The 24,587-nt window shown below is 42.3% G+C and overlaps 1 protein-coding gene across 1 annotated transcript in view; it reads left to right on the top strand.

Annotated features, from left to right (window-relative positions):
* Positions 1–302: 302 nt before the first annotated feature.
* Positions 303–24,587, top strand: part of LOC144502839 (ankyrin repeat and LEM domain-containing protein 2-like) — an 80,875-nt gene continuing 56,590 nt past the window's right edge. Inside the window, 7 exon segments of the mRNA XM_078227171.1 lie at positions 303–427; positions 5,419–5,913; positions 15,247–15,441; positions 16,979–17,172; positions 18,084–18,272; positions 19,988–20,110; positions 20,209–20,275. Coding sequence (XP_078083297.1) covers positions 370–427; positions 5,419–5,913; positions 15,247–15,441; positions 16,979–17,172; positions 18,084–18,272; positions 19,988–20,110; positions 20,209–20,275 — 1,321 coding nt within the window. The 5' untranslated portion in view covers positions 303–369.

Here is a 24,587-nt window from a genome sequence, read left to right as displayed (position 1 = left end):
GGGTTGCAGCTGTGTTTCAGTGGCATATTCCAAGAAACAGGTTGGCAGTTGATAGCTTGAAGTGCAGGCCACTGGTAATCTCCTGCTGTGGAGTTGGCTGAGCCCAGCCCACCTTTTCTTGGTATTGGTATGGGTGGGAATTGATAAAGTTGTGCTGTCATTCTTCAGACAGCAGTTGTACAGTTGCCAGTTCTGGCTTGTCACTGCACTCCTTGCTCTGTGGTGAGTAGACCCTATGATAGGGGCATTTGGAAGCTTGTTCCAAGCACATTCCTCATTTGGCTAAGATTATCTGCTATGCTGCCCAGTGAGTTGGTGACATTGAACACGGAGGCCTATTTGGCAGCTGTTTGAGAGGCTATATGGCAGATGGCTCTGGAATTGCTAACTCCTATGTGCAATTCCTACGATACATATTCTGCATTCTGTAAGTCAGCATCAATCGCATGCAGATTTACACTTGCCACCATATGTTGGATACTTCTGGATAATCCTGCAGTGACACCACCAGCCACTTGTGCTAAGAAAGTGGTATTTTTAAAAAAGAAATTGGACTATTGAGATAAAAGATGGGCTGCTGAGAATAATGGAAGAGTGTTTCATCAACTGGAGAGTTGGTTAATCTCCCTCCTTGGAATGTGGTTTCCACCATCACTTTTGCCAGTTGCTGCTTTTGCCTTTTTATGCTCTGTGCTTCAGTCCCCATACTGCCTTGCTGCTGAATACCCAAATCATCTGAGTTTGATGCCCCACGGCCTAGGAGTTGCCTGGTTTCTGATGGTCTTGAATGCCGAGGACCAGCTACTCCAAAGAGTGAAGTCGTTGAAAAAAGATTCCCCCACCCCACCCACCCACCTTTTGTGGTTTGTTCTTTCCTGTTGAGTATAGCATGCGGTGAGTGTTCAGCTCCAGATGACAAGCCATGGCTGTAAAGTGTTTGGGGACAGCCTGAGGTCACGAAAGGTACTATGTAAATGCCACTGCTTTGCTTTATGCTCACAGCTTTTAAAAAAGAACCAATTTATTATCAGCATTTGTTGGTAAGAAAAAGGCTGAATTAAAGCTTGCACATCCATGTGTTGAATCATTCCGAGTCTGAATGCTTTGGGGGTGATGTATTCTACTATGCATTGAATATAGTTGAAAACTTGGAATTGAATTGCCAAAGTGTTTGGAGAATTACTAACCAACAGCACAAAATGAAATGTTCCTCCAGAATAATTTTTGTCTTGTAAACCTGACTGGCAATACGACTGGAAATATTGTGCAAATAAAATAATTTAAGTTAGAAGTTTTATATTTTTTTCCTAAAGGTGCTGGCAACACTCCAATATCTTATCTGAGTAGCTATTCCTCATGTGTGGCTGAAGAATGTTGGCAGGTTATTTGTTAAAGAGGTCATAAAGCCAATTGAATACGCATTCAATTGTGGCCTAATTGTTATCTTTAAGAGCACTTAACTGTGCACTAATCAGGAATCTAACATGGGATGTGTGTGACCCAGTACAATTTCCTATCCAGGAAGAATGGCTTTCTAACCTACCTTACTACCATTGAATCATTCCATCAAATTTCAAAATGGGACAGATCCAAGTGCAAGACTAATGTTTCTTCAACTGTGCATAATGTGAAAACATCTGGAGAGGGAATTAAAACTTTATGCCAGTCTTGGGTTTCAGATTAAAAAGAGACTAATCCACAGCCCTGTCCATCTGTTTCTCGAGACCTTCTCCTACCTTTCTTTCATGGATGATTTGTAGCATTGTGCTGTTCTTAGTTAACTCTATAAGGAAGCTGTGTGTACAGCCTGGGAACTGCAAGAGACGGGCAGAAAATGGAACATTTTAGGAAAATTGTTCTGTCTGGTACTTACAGTAAATAGAACAGTTTTTTTAAAAAAGGGGACACAAACTTGAACAATTCTATGGAGGACATTGAGCTTTGTACAGTAATCCAGTAATGCAAGTGATTACCATGAACTATCTTGCAAAATCAAAAGGAGAAAGCACGTATATAACAATACTAGATGTCAAACAGAAGATTGCAGACAATTTTCCAATTCCAGGGTTCAGTTGACAGATTGCTGGAACTTTGCTGCAGCAGCTTACTTTGTCACCTCAACCCTCATGATTTGAATTGCTGCCCTGTATCTACTGCTAGTCAACCCAGTGTCCTTGCCATAATAGTCGCAATAAGGAAGAGCATTATAATTAGCATTAAGATGACTGTTGGTTGGCAAAAGTAATTTTATTTACATTGTATACAAAATAAATTTAGTCTTGTTGTTGATATGTTACAAATTCCTCTCACTGATGTGTAGGGATGATATAGTTGGTAAATAAATATACTGAATTCGGTCACTTTCTCAAAAAGCTTCTGCATAAATGGAAAAAGTGAATTTGCCCAACATTCTCATGTTACTTGCCAAAGTAAGACTACAGCATTGCACAAAGCAGTCTGTGAATGTTCTCATGAATGTTGGCATGATCTAATAACTGTAAAAAAAAATCAAGATGGTTTAAAGAAAAGAGATGGTAACTATGCAGAGAATGATCATGGTGGGTTGGACAAAATAGAAACTGAGTCCACTACTTATCATATTGACTGGCAATTTTCTCCTCCCCACGCTCCCAAATTAGTGCCAAATGTATAGATGAGGCAATAGTTAAATCGCAGGTCAGTTGAAAAGTTAGAAGCGATTTATGATTCAATGTTGTTTTAAACCTCCTTCTGTAGGAGATTACTCCTAGGACCCACATTTAAAGGTTGCAGACTCCCTTTATTGCAATACAAAAAGAATCAGAAATGTATTTTAATGCACAAAAACATTTTGCTTTAAAAAAAGAGAATTTCCATGACACTAAGATAAAGGATCCATTGTAGGTAGCAATTTTGTTTTGGGAAGTCTGGAATATCAAACAGTTTTTTAAAAAAAGATGCAAGTGTGGGTGGACAAAAACTATATTAGATATTCCATGTTTAGAGGCAGTTTGTGATCTTGTAAGATGAACATTTAATTCACAGTTATTGTGGAAAAGGATCCTTGAAGACAGCTGACTTATGATGCATGTCATTCAATCTTCAGATACATTAATTCTGGAAAATAAAACAAGCAAAAGCTGTTTAAAAGCACGTGGAATCTTTGGTTTTATCAATAGAGGCATTGAGTACAAAAGCTAAACTTTGATAAAGCACTGGTTAGAGCCTAAGTTGGAGTATTACGTTTACTTCTGGACACCATACTTTGAGAAGGATGTCAACGCTTTGGAGAAGTTGTAGAAGAAGCTTATTTGAATGATACAAGGGATGAAGAGCTTCAGTTTTGAGGGGAGACTGGAGAAACTGGGCTTGTTCTCCTAAGACCAGCCTGATTAAGAAGTGTTCAAAATATTGGTTTAGATAGGGTAAATAAGGAGAAAATTGGACAGGAGGATGGTAACCAGAAGACACAGATGTTATGACCCCTGCTGCTGGTAATACTGAACAAATCCGATCTTAGACTGAAATCTGGCTTATTGGACTCTAACTTTATTTTGGAAACTGTGGAGGCAAGTTACTGAACAAATTCGCAGGAGTCTGCTGATTAACTTTTAAAACAAGAAAATGGAGTAATATTACATCGGACAAAAATGTTGGAAAGATTTCAATACAAACATTAGACGGCAATTCAAATTCCCATTATTCTTTTACCCCAGCAATATTTTTATACACACACAAACCGGTGAAGAGTTACCACTAGCTTAACATAGACTTCTCATTTAGGGGTGGCACTGCTGGAAACGTTGCTTTCTGCTGAATTCCTGAACATTCACTTCATGCTTCTTACTCAATTTATATCTCTCCCCAAGACCCCAAAAAACTGTACGCTAAACTCATTGTTTCTTCAACTGCTGAGAAAACAAATTTGTTCCCTAAACTCAGTCTTCTAGTAGCACCTAGGCTAAACTGATCACATTACTGAGTCCCATGACTGATTATTCAGTTAACTATTGCCCCAATAGCCTTGATGTTTGTCAAGAGAGCTTCTAATCTCTGTTTTCTTTCTCTGACATACACACTGAACTCCTCTCTGAACTCCTCTATGTCTGTCTCGCTGGATCACAGTCGCTGGGCAACAGTAAAGCTTTTCTACTCGGTGCTTTGTTTCCAAAATCGCTGAACTTTCAGCCCCTTTTAACCCCATTTCACTTCAGAGGTTGTAAGATCTCATTAAAAATGTGGATATGCAAACAAACCCAGACCTGAAACCTCTGTTACAATTCTCACAAGTCTCTCCAGATTCCCGGTCATCAAGGTTCATAAACAAAATCTAAATGAAAAACTGAAACCATTTATACCTTAACACATGCATATATATGTATATAATATACATAAAAATCATACATTGTTCATAATACAGATTTATGGGCAAAGAATCAGAGGCACCAGGAGGAAACATTTTGTTACACGGCAGGTTGTTAGAATGTAGAATGCACTGAAATGCAAATGAAAGGGTGGAGGAAGCAGATTCACTGTCCAGTCTCAAAATGGAATTGGGTAGATACTTGAAGGAAACATTTGCACAGCTTAGGGGAAAGCACAGGGGAGTGGGAAAAGTTGGAAAGCTCTGCCAAAGAGCTGGTGCAGTCATGATGGGCCAAATGGCCACCACCTGAGTTGCATTATTCTATGAAATATTTTCAGGTCTTATCTTTTTGTTGTTGGATTTTAACTTTATACAGTAATGTCTTAGATTTTTTTTCATTCAGGAAGAAATTTATGGTAATGTGAAATAGCATATATAGAAGGGTTTCATTAAATGCTGTGTCCTGTTGATGTTTATGAGACGATGTTGCAGACAATGAGGTGTGTTGCGTCATGGTGTCAAAGGTGTTGGTGACAAAATAGCATTTAACATGTCTGTATATTTGAGCAAGCCTGTTTGCTGACCGAAGGTCGTCGTTCTGAAACATTAATTCTGTTCCTCTCCCCACTGATGCTGTTTGATCGGATTATTTCCAACGTTTTCTGGTTTTAGTTCAATTTTTCAGCATCTACAGTGTTTTGCTTTTATAACCAAAATACTTTTTTAAACTACTGCATTAAATGATGAGCTGAATAGCATTTGTTTTATTGTAAGGTAGGGCAGGGAATGGGGAGGACAAAAATACAATCTAATTTTACTCTGCTTTTTGGAGGAAAGCTACACATCTAGTTCTTGGATTTGCTATTTTGGACAGCAGCTAAATTTCTGAAATACTATTACATATCACATGGAGCTTTTTTGTAAAGTAAATCACTACAAAGGATCAAATGTTACACAATAGTAAAAAGTGTGAAAGTTTGAAGATGTTATCTCGAACTCCTTGTTAGTTTATAAGAGCAATGTTATGACTGGCATTTTGAGTTTCTTCAAAAAATATTTTCCCTCTTCTGCAGGTGAAAACAGGATGGAAGCTATCTTGACAAGACTGAAGCAGCTCACCCCTACTGAACTCAGACAAGAAATTCTCAATGCTGGATTGAACTATGGACCCATAACCTCAACAACCCGCTTCATTTTCGAGAAGAAGTTAGCGCAGGTTTTGTTGGAGCACTAGGAAGAGGGAGAAGCAGATAGGCCAGCTGAATTCACCACCGATTCAGCAAAACCTGAAGATCATGCATTGTGTAGCCACTTCTCGGGTGTGTCTGATAGCAGCTCTGCTGCATGTTCTGGCGGGTCCCATCCATCTGGAAATGCCAGTGCCAACAGAGATGGTCATTTTGGATATGACGTGGGACTGAACCCTCCAGATGAGGCAGCATTGTCAAAAGATGTAGGGATGCGTGATTTACAGAACAGCACCGAGCAGGTGTCGGGAGGATCAACTGCCACCGCTTCACTTTATTATGGGGTTTGTCCAGTCTGGGATGACATATTGTCCAGGAATGGTGAGTCCCTTAAATTTATAGTTATGCCACATATAACCTTATCAGAATAAGTTACAAGAATAACCTTATCAGAACTGTATGATTGATCATAGTTTGAGTGAAATCTCAAAGTTCAATTTTGGAATGCCTTAAAATTCTCTTCCCTTCAAGATCACCAGTCCATCTCCTAAAGGATTATATGCACCCAACTGTTGAGCAGGGTTGAAAGAAGGTACTGGATTGTGTAGTGGGTTATAATATTTTCCATATGCTTCTGCGAGCTGGTTTCAAATGCAGGTGAAAATAATGGGATAGAGACCTCTGTCCTCTGAACTTCTCTGCTTAGTAAGAAGTTTAACAACACCAGGTTAGGCAGTCCCTCAGGATCAAGGATAACTTGTTTCTACTCTGGTTCAATAGGTTTGGAGATGGCTGATAAATCCAATGTGTGATCTGCAGACCCAGCCACGTGGGGCAGGCAATGCTTGGAGGGTTGTGAAAATGGATTGTTTGGAAATTTGTGCACTTCCTCTGATGCCTTGATTTCACCTCTGCATGTTTCTGACAAAGCCTTTCAATGTATTGATGCCTTCATAGGAACATAGGATTTAGGTGCAGATTAGCCTAGCAAATTCAACCCTTCGAGCCTGGTCTGCCATTCAATCAGATCATGGCTGATCTCTCCCTGATCCTTCCCCACCTGTTCCCCATATCCCCTCATCCTTTTTTTAAAATTAGAAATGTATCCATTTCCTTCTTGAAACCATTTAACGATTCAGACTCCATTGTGCAGTGGGACAGCGAGTTCTACAAATACACCACCTCTGCGAGAAGTAGTTCATCCTCATCTCAGTTTCAATGAGCCTTCTCCATTTTGGTCAGTCTGAAGTCAGGGTCTCTAATGAGTTGGCAGATATGTTTGACCGCATCCCTAGTCTCATGCTACAACCTAATTCTAAGTAGAGCAATTGCTTCGGGAGTCTGGTGTCAGGCATACAAACTGCATGTCCCATCAAATGGAGTTGTTTTTGAATATTGGCTTGAGAGGGGGGGACTGCTGTTGGACCGCCTTTCCTGCCATCAGATTTAGAGGATCTTGCGAAGACACTGCTGGTGGTATTTCTCCAGTGCTTTGAGGTATTTGCTATAAGTTGTCCAAATCTCTGAAGCATATAGAAGTACAGTAATCACTGTTGCTCTGCAAACCATGACCTTGGTCTCAGGTTTGACATCCTGGTCTTCAAATACTGTTTTCCTCAGTCAGATGAAGGCTGAGCTGACAGATTGGAGGCGATGATGAATTTTGTCATCTATGTCTGATCTTATCGAGAGGAGACTCCCAAGATGAAGAAAATATTTTCCAGGATCTCTGTTGATCAACAGGGGTGGCTGTGGTAGCTTGTTGGTAGAGGACCTTGGTTTTATGGGAGTTTAGTGAATGGCCCATTTTCTCATGTGCTTCAGAGAAGGAGTTGATGATGATCTGGAACTCAGCTTCTGAGTGTCTTTTGTATTTTGAAGTTCTATGACTGAGGTTGGAAGTGATTTTGGTTTTGGATTGAATACGGCATAGGTTGAACAGTTTCCCATCTGTTCTGTAGTTTATGTCCATGCCTGTGGCTAATATGCTGTAGATAGGTTTTTTTGGTGGTTCCATTAGTGAGGATCACAGTTTGCATGTCACTGGAGTAGGCAGGACACGGTGACAAATTTCCTGAGGTCAGAAAAAATTTGAGGAGGATGCTCTATAAGCTTTGACAATTGACAAGTTAAAGGCTTTTGTAGGCTGGAAAAAGGCCATGCACAGTGGTTAGTACTTGTACTTTTCTTGAATTTGCCATGTAGTGAAAATCATGTCTATGGAGCCTCTCGATGAGTGAAAATCCCATTGCAACTCTGGAAGGAGTTCCTTGGCTGTTGGTTGTGGACAATCATGCAATGATGTCAGACAGCAGAGACACACCTCTGTCATTACTACCATTAGACTTGTCTCTCTCCTTAAATATAATCTTGAGCGCAAAATTCCTGAGATCCCAGCATGCGCTGTTGTTCTCTGATGAGGAATATGGGGTTGTGCAGCCATGCCAGGAGCATATCTCTGCCAAGGTGACCAAATGCCCTGGATTCTTGGGACTGTCCTGTATTTGAGGTGCTGGGCATGTGTCATGGGCTGTCTGCATCTAGCAACGTGCTTGTCCCTCTCGATCATTGAATTTTGTACAAAATTGCCTCCTCATAAATCCCCACCTGCACCAGCTCTTGCAGCTTCCCCAGCACCCCTCCCTTACCGTTATAGAATTGCCAGGTGCTAGACCTCCCTCCCCAGTTTGGGTGTTCCTTAATTTATTTCCCTTGAGTGGTCACCCAGATCTCTGCCTTGGCAGGGATTCTGTTTGCTCAGGGGGCTTTGGTTTTCAGCTGTCAAATGGGTTTTTCAACTTTCAAGTTGTTAGTTTAAACAGCCTCTGTCTGATGATTTAAAGCCATCTCCCAACCTATCTTGCTAAGTCTGTTAAATATCTCAATCTTGGCTGTGGATTTTCTCTCATTTGGTTTCAAATTTTGGACCTCACTAGACATTTAAACCATGTTTCTGAATTAGAGTACATTGGAATAGAAGCTTCATTCTGTCCAGAATCTGCTGCTTTTTTTCCCTCTTCTTTCCTGATCTGTAACTTGTGGGAAAAACCTTGACCTGCATCATCTTTCAAGTGTGGCTTCAAATTCTTGGATTCCCCTAGACATCAAGAAGTCATTTTACGCTCTGGACTACACTGCATATACTGTAAGACCTAAATTCTGTCTCCGTCTTGCTAATATTCCCTCCCGCTGATATTATGCAACATTTAAAGTATTTTGGGTCAGTCTTCCACACCACTGCAATGATTAGGAGATTTCACTCTCGCTGAGCCTGTGTCTGACTACTGGTTTGACAGATTTTTGGCTGCAGCCCGTTCCTGGCTACAGGTCACATTCACACCTGCATATGACCATGTACCAACTGTGCTCATGTGTCTCAGAAGAGCCTGGGCTCCAATTGTCTTAGAAACCTCTTGCTATTGGTCCAATACCCTGCTCTGTTGAGACCAAGTGGCAGTCAGCATGCTACAACCAGTCAACATTTTAAAAAAAATCTTGCATGACCCTTGTGGACAACCCTAACAATGCCATACCTGGTATTGCCGTCATAACTCAGGAACCCAGGCACTTTGACATCCACATTGCTATCTTGTGAGGTACGCAGGAGAAGGTCAACTGAAAGAACATGGTGGCAGATACACCTTCTGGAATGGCCTCCCAGAAGAGGAATTACGCCTCCATGGGGTGGGTTTTGCCATAAAAAATGAGCTTATCTGGTGCCTCAGCAACTCCCATGGAATAAGTGGGCATCTCATGACTGTCTGCCGCATCCTAACGAGGAATCAGCATGCCGCTGTTAGCAGCACATACGCTGCTACACTTGAGGCAACAGACTAGACCAAGGAGGGAATTCTACACCGACAGTGAGGGTTCAATTTTTCAGCACCTCAGAATATTTTACTGAAATCCAAGACCTTTTGTCATCCGAGTACAAATTTCAGGTGACTGGATGTTAAGTCAGTGTAATATCCTATGTTTAATGGCCAGATTTCTCTCAAAATCTATTTTCTTTTGCTAGTCTTAAATTCTGAGCTGTATTCCTGAATTGGCTCCTTAATCAGCAAAGCTGCCATGGAGGTATTTCTTAACTATAGATAGGGGCTGATTCAGTTTTGTGCAGTATGAGCTAGTAACTTCAAATATCACTGATTCCTGTTACTCCCTTCTGTGTGCTGGTCATTCTCTACACCATACCCACCATGTTATTTTTGAAGGATTTCTATGCTTGAATGTAAAGACTGAATTTGGCCACACAAACATGAAATTGTGCTGTGTATTAATGTGGGGAAGAGGGCTATTTATCTTGGACTTTTAAATCTGCTTCTATGTTTTTAAGTTTTGCTTTACATATTGATGCCTATGTGTACACTTGCATTTGTTATGTGAAGTTTTTTGTGAGTGGTAAATTGATATGAAACGAAGCAGTACCAGTAGGAAGGGGAGGAATGGCAGTCTGTCTTGATCCTCCAGAAGGAATTCTTCAGTTGTAGGCAATAAAATAAAACAAACTTACTCCAACTTGTAAACCAAAGAAAAAAGTTTAATAAAGAAACTTCATTACTCCAAAACTTGAGGCCTCACCCTCAGCCATTCAAGCTCCCCACGATTCCCAACAGATTCTTATTTATACTGAGTCAGCTGACCACATCCTTATTTTGTTATTGGTAACATAGTTTACTGGGTCAGCTGACCCTTACAGCTTGTTACCATTGGGCAAATTCAAATGCAGTTTATCACTGAAATACCATAAAACATAGCCACTGCTGTTGAAGAACCTCACACATTGTTACTTGCAGTTCAGTCTGAAAAGGGGCATTTCAGTTTGAAAAGCCTTGCTGATTGTTTAATTTTACTTGTGGTCAAAATGCTGAGGCTGGCCTGAACCGAGGGATACTCCACATCACGCCAGGCTAAATGGCCACCTTGACAGGTTTCAACTCCATAACGCCTTACAGAGGGAAGTAGAAAAGGGCAACAGGGGTAAAGAATGGAGAGGAAAGTCACTGACGCAAAGAACAAAGAAAAATACAACACAGGAACAGGCCCTTTGGCCCTCCAAGCCTGCACCGACCATGCTGCCCTGTCTTAACTAAAACCCCCTACCCTTCCGGGGGCCATATCCCTCTATTCCCATCCTATTCATGTATTTGTCAAGACGCCCCTTAAAAGTCACTATCGTATCCGCTTCCACTACCTCCCCCGGCAACGAGTTCCAGGCACCCACCACCCTCTGCGTAAAAAATCTGCCTCGAACATCTCCTTTAAACCTTGTCCCTCGCACCTTAAAGCTGTGCCCCCTAGTAATTGACTCTTCCACCCTGGGAAAAAGCTTCTGACTATCCAAGTAAATATTTTTTAAAAATCGTGACAATGGCAAAGAAGTTTTTCACTAATTGTTTAAAATCTGGGTCACAGCTGTAATCTTTGGCTATTAATCTGGTCTGTCCCTTTTAAGGCTATTGTTTAGATCCGAAGGTAGGTTCTGGCACATGGATCTGAAGTGGGTTGGAAAGGCAAGGATCAAGGCCTTGGGGCATCAATCCACTGAAGGAGACTTTTAGATGAACAATATTTCCTTTAATATTTAATCAAGTCTAAGACCTTTTCATCTTTGCGGTCCGGGACATTTACCCTTGAATATTACAAGTGATTGGCAACAAATCCCATTCATTTCAGTGCGATCACTGCAGAAGGATCACAATTCTCTATCAGTTCATGGAAACACTGAGAATGCAGCAATAATCATTTGTTTACTGGAACAAGTCACCTGTACGCTTCATTGATAAAGGGAGGGGGAGCTCAACAATTTAAAAATGTCAGTTATTCATAATAGAAGGAAATATCTTTTGAAGCAGTACAGTGTCACATCCTTTTCAGTTTAATAAAATGCTGTTGTGGTTTGAAGTATAATGTGACCTCCAGCATAAAATCTTGGTGTGGTTTTGAGTGCTGCAGTAGGTAAGAAATAAGAAATGAACTGAAAGAAAATAATCCAACTATATATAGGATCCAGACGCAGTGAAAGGTTTGTATCACGGGGAGGGGTTAGGTCTTTATGAATTAGGGATCTTAAGAACATAAGAACATAAGAAATAGGAGCAGGAGTAGGCCATCTAGCCCCTCGAGCCTGCCCCGCCATTCAATAAGATCATGGCTGATCTGACGTGGATCAGTACCACTTACCCGCCTGATCCCCATAACCCTTAATTCCCTTACCGATCAGGAATCCATCCATCCGCGCTTTAAACATATTCAGCGAGGTAGCCTCCACCACCTCAGTGGGCAGAGAATTCCAGAGATTCACCACCCTCTGGGAGAAGAAGTTCCTCCTCAACTCTGTCTTAAACCGACCCCCCTTTATTTTGAGGCTGTGTCCTCTAGTTTTAACTTCCTTACTAAGTGGAAAGAATCTCTCCGCCTCCACCCTATCCAGCCCCCGCATTATCTTATAAGTCTCCATAAGATCCCCCCTCATCCTTCTAAACTCCAACGAGTACAAACCCAATCTCCTCAGCCTCTCCTCATAATCCAAACCCCTCATCTCCGGTATCAACCTGGTGAACCTTCTCTGCACTCCCTCCAATGCCAATATATCCTTCCTCATATAAGGGGACCAATACTGCACACAGTATTCCAGCTGCGGCCTCACCAATGCCCTGTACAGGTGCATCAAGACATCCCTGCTTTTATATTCTATCCCCCTCGCAATATAGGCCAACATCCCATTTGCCTTCTTGATCACCTGTTGTACCTGCAGACTGGGCTTTTGCGTCTCATGCACAAGGACCCCCAGGTCCCTTTGCACGGTAGCATGTTTTAATTTGTTTCCATTGAGATAGTAATCCCATTTGTTATTATTTCCTCCAAAGTGTATAACCTCGCATTTCTCAACGTTATACTCCATTTGCCATATCCTCGCCCACTCACTCAGCCTGTCCAAATCTCTCTGCAGATCTTCTCCGTCCTCCACACGATTCACTTTTCCACTTATCTTTGTGTCGTCTGCAAACTTCGTTACCCTACACTCCGTCCCCATCTCCAGATCATCTATATAAATGGTAAATAGTTGCGGCCCGAGTACCGATCCCTGCGGCACGCCACTAGTTACCTTCCTCCAACCGGAAAAACACCCATTTATTCCGACTCTTTGCTTCCTGTCGGATAGCCAGTCCCCAATCCACTTTAACACACTACCCCCAACTCCGTGTGCCCTAATCTTCTTCAGTAGCCTTTTATGGGGCACCTTATCAAACGCCTTTTGGAAATCCAAAAACACCGCATCCACCGGTTCTCCTCCATCTTTTCCTCCCTCAGTCAGGGAAACCTTTCTCGAAGGGAAGGGAGACTAACTTTCCTCGATACTTCTCTGTACAAACATTTCTTCACTGCACGGATTTCTGATTGAGCTGCATACAGTCTGACTTTAACACCAAGATTGCACTTTGGGTTTGAGTGAGTTGATTGTATCAGGGAGCTGCCTATGTAGAATAGGGAAGCTCTCTCTCTTGCTTCCGCATGGAAGGGAGCCAATTGCAGCTTTGATGCTGGGCCAAAGAAGTTCTCCCTGGATATGGTGGGAGAGTACTTTTGAGATTTATAATTCCCTTAACCAACTGACCCATATGATTAAACCAATGAGGAGCAACCAGAGCGTCAGGAGCACTGATGTGGTATGTCCTGTGTGCCAATGTGTGTGAGACAACAGCAAAGTGAGTTGTCTGTTACTCGTTTGAACAGCTATGGAAACGTCAGTGAAAGAATTGATATGTGGTCATGATTCTGTTCAGGTGAGCTTGCTCATGTTACATCAGGGCAGGTCAACAATTCTTCTGCTGGAAATTATCCACATGGAGCCACAAGGTGACTATTGTCTACAAGTGTACAACAATTTGTATAATTTGTTTATTCCAATTCCTGCTTTCTGATTTTTTTTAAACATAAGAATGTTTTATTGAAAGTTTTCCATTTTACCACAAAATGCAAAAAATCCCAAAATCTAGTACAGTACAGAGTAATCATTATTCCACACAAACATACAGAAAAGACCAACAAATATTCATACAAATGGTTCACCAATTATTAATCATTGCAACGCCTCCTCTTGTACAGCTAAAGAAAGGATACCAAAGAGAGTGGGGGATAACCGGGTAAAACCACGAGTGCATGGCCCTTGGTGCACACCCTCCTCCACAAGATAACAGAGACAGAGTGACACAATATATGGGACCTCTCATGGGGTAACATGCAACTAACTGGGGCCTAACTCAGTATCCCAGGACCTCCAAGCAGTGAAAGGATAACCTAGAACAAGGGGAACATCAGGATACTGTCATCAGTACAAAACACGCTTTCATATACAGCCAAGAATTCGTACACCTTGCCTAGCCTCGCAACACAATAAACCTCCCCCCTCTCCAGCCATATCAGAGCCACTGATCAGGCTTCCCATCACTGGCAAACTTGAACCGTTTTTCACGATGGAAACCCAAATGACAAGAGGAAGAACAATCGTCAAGACACCCGTCCACAAGGTATCTTGGGGAGAGCTGCTACTCTCCTCCTCCCGACAAGATAAAGAAATTGTCTAGGATTAACTAGAACAAATCAGAGCCAATCCCAGCACCCCACCTGCCCGGCAAAAGAAAGGAAACCCCAAAGTGAAAGGAGCATCAGGATTATCCCATAGATGCCAGTCGCGGTCTTTCAGCATACACTTCCGCAGGAAGGATACCAGGAACAGAATAGCACAACTTCACAAGAAACAGAACACTGTTGCCCCCATTGAAGGAGGCGACCTACTCCTCCAACCAGCCTAATCTCCAATTGAAGAAAGACTGGCAGCCAGTTCTCAAATTCAGCCGGAGATTAATCCTCAGCTCCTCTCAGGAGACCAGACGCACGGATGCACCTTTTCCAACCCATTTCCCTGAATTAACCAGGATGTTCGACAAGCTGATGATGAGCCTTCACAAGGAATCTACCCTCTTGACTGACAGGATTCTCTTCTCTGCTTCATCCATTCTCTTTCGGATATCTTACAGTTTATTAATATGAGCACCAGAAATCTGTGCCGGGCAGCCGCGACCATCGCCCACAACTTCACTCATAATGGCAGCCGTCATCTCCATGCCAACAACCTCAATGAAGCATAGGCCCGCTCACCAGTGAGAGCGTCACTGTGATCTGGGCCCCACTGTGGCTGTCTCCGACTGCCTTGATCAAACAAGGATTTTCTTAACTCATCTCCCCTTTGTCAAAATCTAGCCAGGATCTTGCAGGAACAAAGCACAGATTATACACTTCAGGATCGGGTAATTATGGGTTGTGCATCAGGATAAATAAATGGATTAAAGCTGAGCTTGTGAAAATGCAGCTGCTCCTGAGCTTGTATTATGTGACCCCCCCCTCCCACCTTTTGATTTTAAAGTTCCTATCCTTTATTTATAAAGGTAATTGGCCATTTATAATGTCACCAAGCAAAAGAGTAACTACAGACAAATATTGTGACTTTTAAATTGGGCTTTGCAATAGTGTACTTGTATTATTATGTTAAAATGTTTGGAAATCCCAGAATGGAAATGGTTCCCCAGTCCAATATCCTGATGGCAGTAAAGATGGTTTCTGAGACATGGCAATGTTGGTTATTGTAACTGGTGTTTCTTGTACTAGAGCATTGTCCCTTTTTTGTAATTGTTTCCTATTCTTCCTAAACAGAAAAAGTGCATGTATATTTGGACAAGAAGGAAGCTCTTCAAGCTGTAAAGATGATGAAAGGATCTCGATTCAAAGCTTTCACTAATCGAGAAGATGCAGAAAAGTTTGCCAGAGGTATTTGCGACTACTACCCCTCGCCAGGCAAGTCATCTGCATGCATATCTCCGCTGAAAGCTAGTGTGCTGTGTAACAGAGGTAAACTATTGTCAGTTTGGTTCTTGAGGATTTTGGGAATTTCGTGCTTCTCCTTTGACTTTCCTAAACCAGAAAATGGTATTGTATTTAATAACTTTAGATTTTGACATTGGACTATGTAGACCAACAGTTACTGATGATTTTTGCATAGTTTAACTTGTAGTAGAAGCATAGGACCCTACAGTGCAGAAGAAGGCCATTCGGCCCATCGAGTCTGCACCAATCACAATCCTACCCAGGCCCTATCTCCATAACCCCATGCATTTACCCTAGCTAGTCCCCCTGACAGTAAGGGACAATTTAGCTTGGCCAATCCATCTAACCCGCACATCTTTGGACCGTGGGAGGAAACCGGAGCACCCGGAGGAAACCCACGCAGACACGGGGAGAACGTGCAAATTCCACACAGACAGTGACCCAAGCTGAGAGTCGAACCCGGGTCCCTGGTGATGTGAGGCAGCAGTGCTAACCACTGTGCCACCATGTAGTAAATGCTGCTTTGAATAGGAATCCATTCTTTCTCATAACGCATCATCATTAAACACTATTACTAGAAGTATATACTTTAATACAGATTGCACAAGTGTGATGTGAAGGAGTAAAATGAATTTTTTTTTTTTCTACCCCCTTTCCTGGATAAACAAGACTGCCAAGGGTTCCATTCTCTCTCCGGGAATCTCAGTTGGGAAAGTGAAACTGTGACTGTCAGCTGAGGGCAGGTTGAGGCTAATCTGCTGTCACCATGTTCCAAAAGCGACCAGCTATCACTGCCCAAATTTTTAAACGTAGAATTGGGAATTTGAAGGGGTCAGCATTCCTTGTGGAGTTGTACACTACAACCCTTTAGGTCGGGGAAAACAGGAAAAATCAAAAGATTCTTCAATGAGGGCATCCTACTTGGATAAAGGATGGTTCCCAGTTAAAAGTGTTAATGAATTTTGAAGGTTGGATTGGATTCTGCTAATGGAAGAACGAAATGAGGATTTGTTCTTGTTTATTTTTTGGTTTATCTTGCAAAACTCAGTGATCCTGTTCCTCTTCTGGCACTATCCTACAAGCTGATAATTGCAAAAAATTTAGATTGGTCAGAAATGTTCTCTCACCATTCAAAACAGCATGTCAGCCTTTTCTTAAAATGGAACTTTATCATTCACTGTCCTTTCATTGTCAAGTTGCCTACTGTTTATATATAGAGTCATGTTTAAGATATTCCCTTTCCACCACTATTACTATAGGACTTAAAACCTAACCAAAAGGGTGCTGCAATAACTTGACCATTTAAATCATCTTAAATTAGTGTAACAAGCAGTAACAAAAAATGAGTTTTTCCAGTAGAGTATTGTGGGTCTATAGACATAGAAACATCGAAAACTACAGCACAAAACAGGCCCTTCGGCCCCACAAGTTGTGCCGAACATATCCCTACCTTTTAGGCCTACCTATCTGAATGCTTTAAACATTTTAGACATTTGCCTTTTCTTCCAATCAAAGTCATACATTTGTTAAGTCTTTTTGCTTATTTGTGTCTTTTTGCCAGATGGAGCAAGTTCTATAGAAGTGGAAAGCACCAACAGGGAGCGAGCCAACAGTTTTAAAAGCCCACGTTCTCAGGACTTAACATCTAAATTGCGGAAGGCCGTTGAAAAAGGAGACAAGACTGCTTTTCTTGAACTTGTGTGGAGTAATCCACGTTACCTAATTGGATCTGGAGATAACCCTACAGTTCTACAGGTTTGGGGAAGCAGTATTTTGCTTTGTATAGTGCATTATCACTACCACACCCTATCATTGAGTAGTTTGAACACTGCAGAAAATTGCTTTCATAAACAAAGAATTAAGATTTTAAGAGAATGAAACATTGGGAGGGGCTCAAATTTTAAAAAAAACAAGTTGGTGTAGTGATTACTGGAAGCAATAACCTGACAGTATGTTGGACCTAGAATTGAAAATGAAAGCTGTCTGCATTCTACAGCCACTTTGCTGGTTTTGGTTTTATGGGTGATGTCGGTATTTTATGGTTTGTGTGGATTTCATTGAAAACTGGTCTTAGCTGGGGTTGTCTCGCTTTGGCCTTTATGATTCAGTATTTCTTTGCTTGCTCACTGGTCTGTTACTCTTAAGCATTCAAAAACGTTTAACCAAACTAGATAGAATAGGACTCTTCTGTTCCTTAGGAACTGCTAAATATTGCACACATCCTTGACATACTCATCCTTGTGTCATGTCTGCGATGATTTTGATCTAGATGACTGACATTTCTAATTCTTCTTTACACACATTGGGAAGAAGAGTTTATGTCAGGGGGAATGTGGAAACATATTTCAGAGTGAGGACAAAAATCAGTTTGCAATTACATGGACACCCAACAGGGTTTGAGTTTTTGTTTAGAAGGCGGGGGGGTGGGTGTTCAGACGTCAAATTTATACAAAGCAGCATCAGTCGGATTGCTCCGAACTTCCTGGAATCTGCTTATCCAATTTGTTGTGGAATTCTGAAAGAAAGTTATCTACCTACTGCCATTCAAGGGAATGGAGCACGGGATAGAACCAGGGAGGAGACCCAAAGGGTAACAACTATAAGATAGAGGATAAGAAAATACATTTCCTCAGAGAAGTAAAATATATTTTGTGTATAAACTGCAGGAAGGATGTCGGTACAATGCTATGCATGTTGCTGCTAAAGAGAATCAGCCTCAAATTTGCCAGCTTCTACTGGACACATTGGAGAACCCTGAATTTATGCTGCTGATGTATCCAGATGATAATGAAGTTATGCTGCAAAATCGCATCAAATACATAGTTGACCTTTATCTCAACACACCTGATAAAGTGGTTGGTATTACATTTTTTCCCACTAAATATTGCTGTGACTTACATTTCTGAATAGCCTCTAAATAAATTAACAAGCAGGTATTGCCTGCAATTAAAGATGACCCCATTATTCACATATTATCTGGCTGACTGAATTTCTAGGGGATTTTCACAGTAACTTCATTGCAGTGTTGATATAAGTCTTACTTGTGACTAATAAATAAACTTTAATTTGGATGTTGATAGCAATGTCTTCAACTATTGGAAATAGCTATCTAAATCTCTACAGCCATCTAGTCTTAAAGGACCCAAAAATATGATTATTGTTGGAAATTCAAAATGTCATCAGTGCCAGTACAGAAATATCTGTAATACACAGAAAATAGATTGTCTTTCCAAATGCCTGAGTTATTACATCTAGTTGAAGGTCATATTTCATTATTTTTTCCATGATGATGGTGAGGGTACAGTAACACAAGCAATAATCTAACTCTATGTTGGACCTGGGATTGAAACAACACAAGCAGCTGGGGGAGCTGGTGCCAAAATGATAATATCACTGGACTAGTAATCCAGAGGGCCAGGCTAATGCTCTGAGGACATTGGTTCAAATCCCACCATGGCAGTTTCAATTCATTAAATTGATTCAATTAATAAAATCTGGAATTGAAAGCTAGTCTCGGTAATGGTGAACCCATCTGGTTCACTAATACCCTTTAGGGAAGGAGGCCTGCCCACATGTGACTCCACATCCACCAGCAATACGATTGACTTTTCACTGCCTTCTGAAATGGCCTAGGAAGCCAATCAGTTCAAATTTTTAAAAAGTCAGTCTGTATGAAGATTTGTCTGTTCTTTGTGTTTTCTAGTCAATGGCTATCAGCAAACCATTTGTAGATAGCAGTCAAGCTTGGTTTTGTCAACAACAACTTGCATTTATGTAGTGCTTTTAACATGTTAAAATTGTCCACATCATACACATGCACTTCTGCTAATTATCCAGTGACCTTTAATGGAGGAAGTCAAGCCCAGGGCTGTTGAGTCACTGGACCAGCAACAGCACTCAAAGCCCACCCTGGCCGGGCTAGTCTTCTTGATCACTGCCCTTCCACTGAACTCTGTGTATCTTCTCCTTCACATCAGTGCACCATTGTTGTATGTGTGTATTATCTAGAGATGCCCTGTAACAATCACAAGGCTTGCATCAACTGCACCCTCCATCACATGTCTTGTACTTGTGAGATAGACGGAAGCAGTAATGCCCTTGGAGCATCATCCTATTTCAGTTCCTCTCCGCGTCTCACCCTGCTAACTTGGACATACACTGTTGTGTGTTCCACATTGTCATGAGATTTGCTTCCTGACACCATCTTGGGAACACCAGAACCAGAAAGAAGGTAGCAATTGAAGGAGAAGTCAAACCACCACCTTCCCTTTGCAGCTTGGGATGAGCCATAACGGCAGCCTTGCCAGCATTGATTAAACTCTGTGAGCAAATGCAAAAAAGGGCAAATTAATCTTTTAAAGGAAAGATGTATTTCTTTTAGTGCTTTAATAATCATCAAAGCACGATTAAAACACTTGAAATCAACAACTTTGTTTACTCCATAATCTGGAATTGTAGGATTTTATAAACTGAAATCAGATACACTGGTCTTCCATGTTAAATTACAAAAATATTTAGAAAACATCTGATGTATCAAAGCCCTGCCAAAATCCATTACTTTTACTTTCAGGGTTTTGACACGCCTTTACACTTTGCTTGTAAGTTTGGCCATGCAGAGGTGGTTAATGTATTATGCTCGCATCCTGATACCAGCAAAGTTTCGAAGAACAAGTATGATCTAACTCCCATGGAGGTAAGTTTTTAGTATCTATTTTTTCCCTAAATTATGCTAAATTTAAACTTCTTTTACTAGCAAAATAAATATGGTTGTTTATTGTTTTAATTGTACAGGTTATCTGTGAAAGGAGTAAAAATAAATCTGAGGAACTAAAGGAAAAGATCCGCGAGTATTTACAAGGTTAGTCATTCTGGGACTAAAAATTTAATCAAATGGATGCTGTGCCTGTTCACTGTAATAATGATGTTATGATGCTGCAGTCTTTGTATCTGTGAAGGGTCTTATTCCATTGAAATGCTCTTGATCAAATCTCTGGAGAGTCTGAGGAGCTGCCCCATTAAAAAGATGAGAGGTGTTATGAGAGGGTTGCATTGTCACTGGAGCGACAGAGAAGTGTTGGAGAGCCAAAATGGTAGTGCTATGTGAAACTCTTACAGTATTGCTGTCCAACAGCAATGTATGTACTTCTGACTATAGTAAGAAGTCTCACAACACCAGGTTAAAGTCCAACAGGTTTATTTGGTAGCAAATACCATAAGCTTTCGGAGCACAGCTCCTTCGTCAGATGGAGTGGATATCTGTTCTCCAACAGTGCACAGACACAGAAATCAAGTTACAGAATACTAATTAGAATGCAAATCTCTACAGCCAGCCAGGTCTGAAAGGTACAGATAATGTGGGTGGAGGGAGCATTCAACACAGGTTAAAGAGATGTGTATTGTCTCCAGACAGAACAGCTAGTGAGATTCTACAAGCCCAGGAGGCAAGCTGTGGGGGTTACTGATAATGTGACATAAATCCAACACCCCGGTTTAGGCCGTCCTCATGTGTGCGGAACTTGGCTATCAGTTTCTGCTCAGCGACTCTACGCTGTCGTGTGTCGTGAAGGCCGCCTTGGAGAACGCTTACCTGAAGATCCAAGGCTGAATGCCCGTGACTGCTGAAGTGCTCCCCCACAGGAAGAGAACAGCCTTGCCTGGTGATTGTCGAGCGGTGTTCATTCATCCGTTGTCGTAGCGTCTGCATGGTTTCCCCAATGTACCATGCCTCGGGACATCCTTTCCTGCAGCGTATCAGGTAGACAACGTTGGCCGAGTTGCAAGAGTTGCCACTTCTGACTATAAACAGAGGCATGGGGAGTATATTTAACAGATGTACTCCTTCCCCTTTAACGCAGATTACCATTTGGATGTTTCTAAATTACATTTTCAAAATGTTTACATTTAGTTTTGTGATGACATTGGGCGGGATTTTCTGGTCATGCCCACCCCAAAACCAGAAATTCCTGCCCGAGGTCAACAGACTTTTAAACAGTCCATCAAATTGTCCGTTCTGCCCGTGACAATTCCCACAGCGGATGGGACTGGAAAATTTATCCTATGACATATCTTTATTGCATGATGAAAGTGCATTAGGTTTGTTGCTGTGGCAGTGTCTGTATTGGGTGCCATGTGTATTGAAAGGTTCAAGCAGTTCATTTAGTTTTGGTCAAAGGAATTTGCTAAGAGAAAGAAGTAAACTAAGGAGTCATTTTCAGCTTTACTTGGGTGGCAATCTGGAGGAGCAGTTTGCCCGCTCTCTCGTAAACCTGTCTGATTTTAGCCTCAGTAGAATCCTGCCTAATTAGTCGCCTCTAAGCTGAATAACTTTCCTTGTGTCTTCAGCCAGTCACTGTTATTGGCTTATTTCCCTGTCATCCCTGATACCGCACAGTGTTTATGGAGGGTTGGAGGAAAAAGAGAATCTTTGTAACACACAACTTTCTAGAAAGCACTCCCAAACAACAACTGAGTATTTCCTCACTTTCAGACAATTGCCAAATGTAGTTAGTTCTAGTTGGGATATGGTCATGTGGTTTCAGCTAGAGACAAAGGGCCCTATTTTACCACTTTAATTCTAAGTGCTGGGTGGACTTGAAACTGGGATTGTTTCAGATCCGACTTTTAGACCCGTTCTCAGGCGCCCCCATACACACTCTGCCTGAAAAAATATCAGCAATTCCGTATTGCGCTGCACAAGCCTGTGGACGGGGCTTATTGTGCCCGAAACCCTGCAGCTCCGATCGGCGCCTCCAACTGCGCATGCGCAGAAAAAAAATGATAGAATGCCGCTCCTCTGCCGCATCCTTCCCGGGCCGGATAATGCCTCCCGCGGCCCCCACAGACATTGCCCCACCCCCACAACATTACTAACCCTCTTATCTCCCCCTCTCAACACTCTCAACATTTGATTTGATTTGATTTATTGCTGTCACATGTATTAGCATACAGTGAAAAGTATTGTTTCTTACGCGCTATACAGACAAAGCATACCGTTCATAGAGAAGGAACGGAGAGAGTGCAGAATGTAGTGTTACAGTCATAGCTAGGGTGTGGAGAAAGATCAACTTAATGCGAGGTAGGTCCATTCAAAAGTCTGACAGCAGCAGGAAAGAAGCTGTTCTTGGGTCGGTTGGTACGTGACCTCAGACTTTTGTACCCTGCTTCGTCTGATTCAGCGACGGGAGCGACTTGAAGCAGTTTTTCCACGGCCTGCCGGTGGAATCGCCTCCAGCAAATCACGCCTGTGATGTACAGGAACAGCCGCCTTTCCTCTCTAACTGCCAACTTTAGCGCCTTACTTTCATCAACGAGGAAGGGCATCATTTGTGAAGCTGCCGACTTAGTGAGAGGCCTGGCTCAGTCTGAGTAAAGGGATTAGTGAGACATTGTGTACTCTGATCACTCCAGGAACCCTGGCTGTGTGTCAGCAATGCAAAGGGATTTAAAGTGTCAACATTTCCATGTCGGAGCTCAGATATGTGAAGCGGAACACTAAACCCAAGCAGATTAACATCACAATTTGCCATTTACTCCTCAGAAGTCTGAAATCAGTAATGCCGTTCTTCATTGTCCTCATTTGAATTCCACTAATTATCTAACCCCGGTTGCTTTGTTTCTAAAGGCTGTTTGGATGTTGAGTAGGAGGATGGAGTGGGCTTCTGCACAGCCCTTTCATTTTTACTCTGCTGCTTTGAATGGCCGCAGAGTTTTCTCTCTCTCTCTCTTTCTCGCCCTCGCTCTGCCGTCTGTGAAGGTACCAATTAAACTTGATTTGGAGCAGTAGAGTTGGTAACCTTTTCAATTCGGGTTCTGTCAGCCAGCTCCTGGTGTTTACACTCTGCGATTTAGCACCCCCACATCCCTCACCCCACCCCACCCCAACAGCCCCACCCCCCACTCGCCACCCCCCCCCCCAAAAACCCCCAACCCCCCCCCCACCCCCCCCCCCCCCCCCCACCCCCCCACCTCCCAACCCCGCTCCGACTCGCTGGCAGAGATAGAGGAGGACCTGGTAAAATGCAGCCTTCTCACGGGTAGAGGCTATTTGCCTTTCAGTCTGGACATTGATTTGATTTGATTTGATTTATTATTGTCACATGTATTAGTATACAGTGAAAAGTATTGTTTCTTGCGTGCTATACAGATGAAACATACCGTTCATAGAGAAGGAAAGGAGAGAGTGCAGAATGTAGTGTTACAGTCATAGCTAGGGTGTGGAGAAAGATCAACTTAATGCGAGGTAGGTCCATTCAAAAGTCTGACAGCAGCAGGAAAGAAGCTGTTCTTGAGTCGGTTGGTAGGTGACCTCAGACTTTTGTATATTTTTCCCGATGGAAGAAGGTGGAAGAGAGAATGTCCGGGGTGCGTGGGGTCCTTAATTATGCTGGCTGCTTTGCCGAGGCAGCAGGAAGTGTAGACAGAGTCAATGGATGGGAGGCTGGTTTGCGTGATGGATTGGGCTACATTCATGACCCTTTGTCGTTCCTTGTGGTCTTGGGCAGAGCAGGAGTCATGCCAAGCTGTGATACAACCAGAAAGAATGCTTTCTATGGTGCATCTGTAAAAGTAGGAGGGTGAATATTGGCCGGGAAAGGAAGGGAAACTTCCTAAATCTTCCTCAAAATATGGGATCTTTCCCAACTTCCAGAGAGTTTAGTGTTCCATCCGAAATATAGTACCTCCGACAGTGCCACACTGTCTAGTGGACTGGGCCAATACTTTTACTGGAAAGTCCTTATGGGTGGCATGGTGGAACAGTGGTTAGTACTGTTGCCTCACAGCGCCAGGGTTCAATTCCAGTCTTGGGTCACTGTCTGTGTGGAGCCTGCACGTTCTCCCCGTGTCTGCGTGGGTTTCCTCCGGGCGCTCTGGTTTCCTCCCACAATCTGAAAGACGTGCTGGTTCGGTGCATTGGCCGTGCTAAATTCTCCCTCAGTGTACCCGAACAGGTGCCGGAGTGTGGCGACTAGGGGATTTGCACAGTAACTTCATTGTAGTGTTAATGTAATCCTACTTGTGACACTAATAGATAAACTTTAAACTTATCATTTAACCAGTATCACTAAGGCTGATTATCTGGCCATTAGCACATTGCTGTTTGTGGGATCCTGCTGTGCACCAATTGGGGGCCACGTTTCTAACATTACACCAGGGACCACACTGCAAAAGCC

The sequence above is a fragment of the Mustelus asterias genome, chromosome 13, assembly GCF_964213995.1.
Source record: "Mustelus asterias chromosome 13, sMusAst1.hap1.1, whole genome shotgun sequence".
NCBI classification, from domain to species: domain Eukaryota; kingdom Metazoa; phylum Chordata; class Chondrichthyes; order Carcharhiniformes; family Triakidae; genus Mustelus; species Mustelus asterias.
Note: the sequence above shows the minus strand (reverse complement) of the source record. Positions and strands in the feature narration are given on the sequence as shown.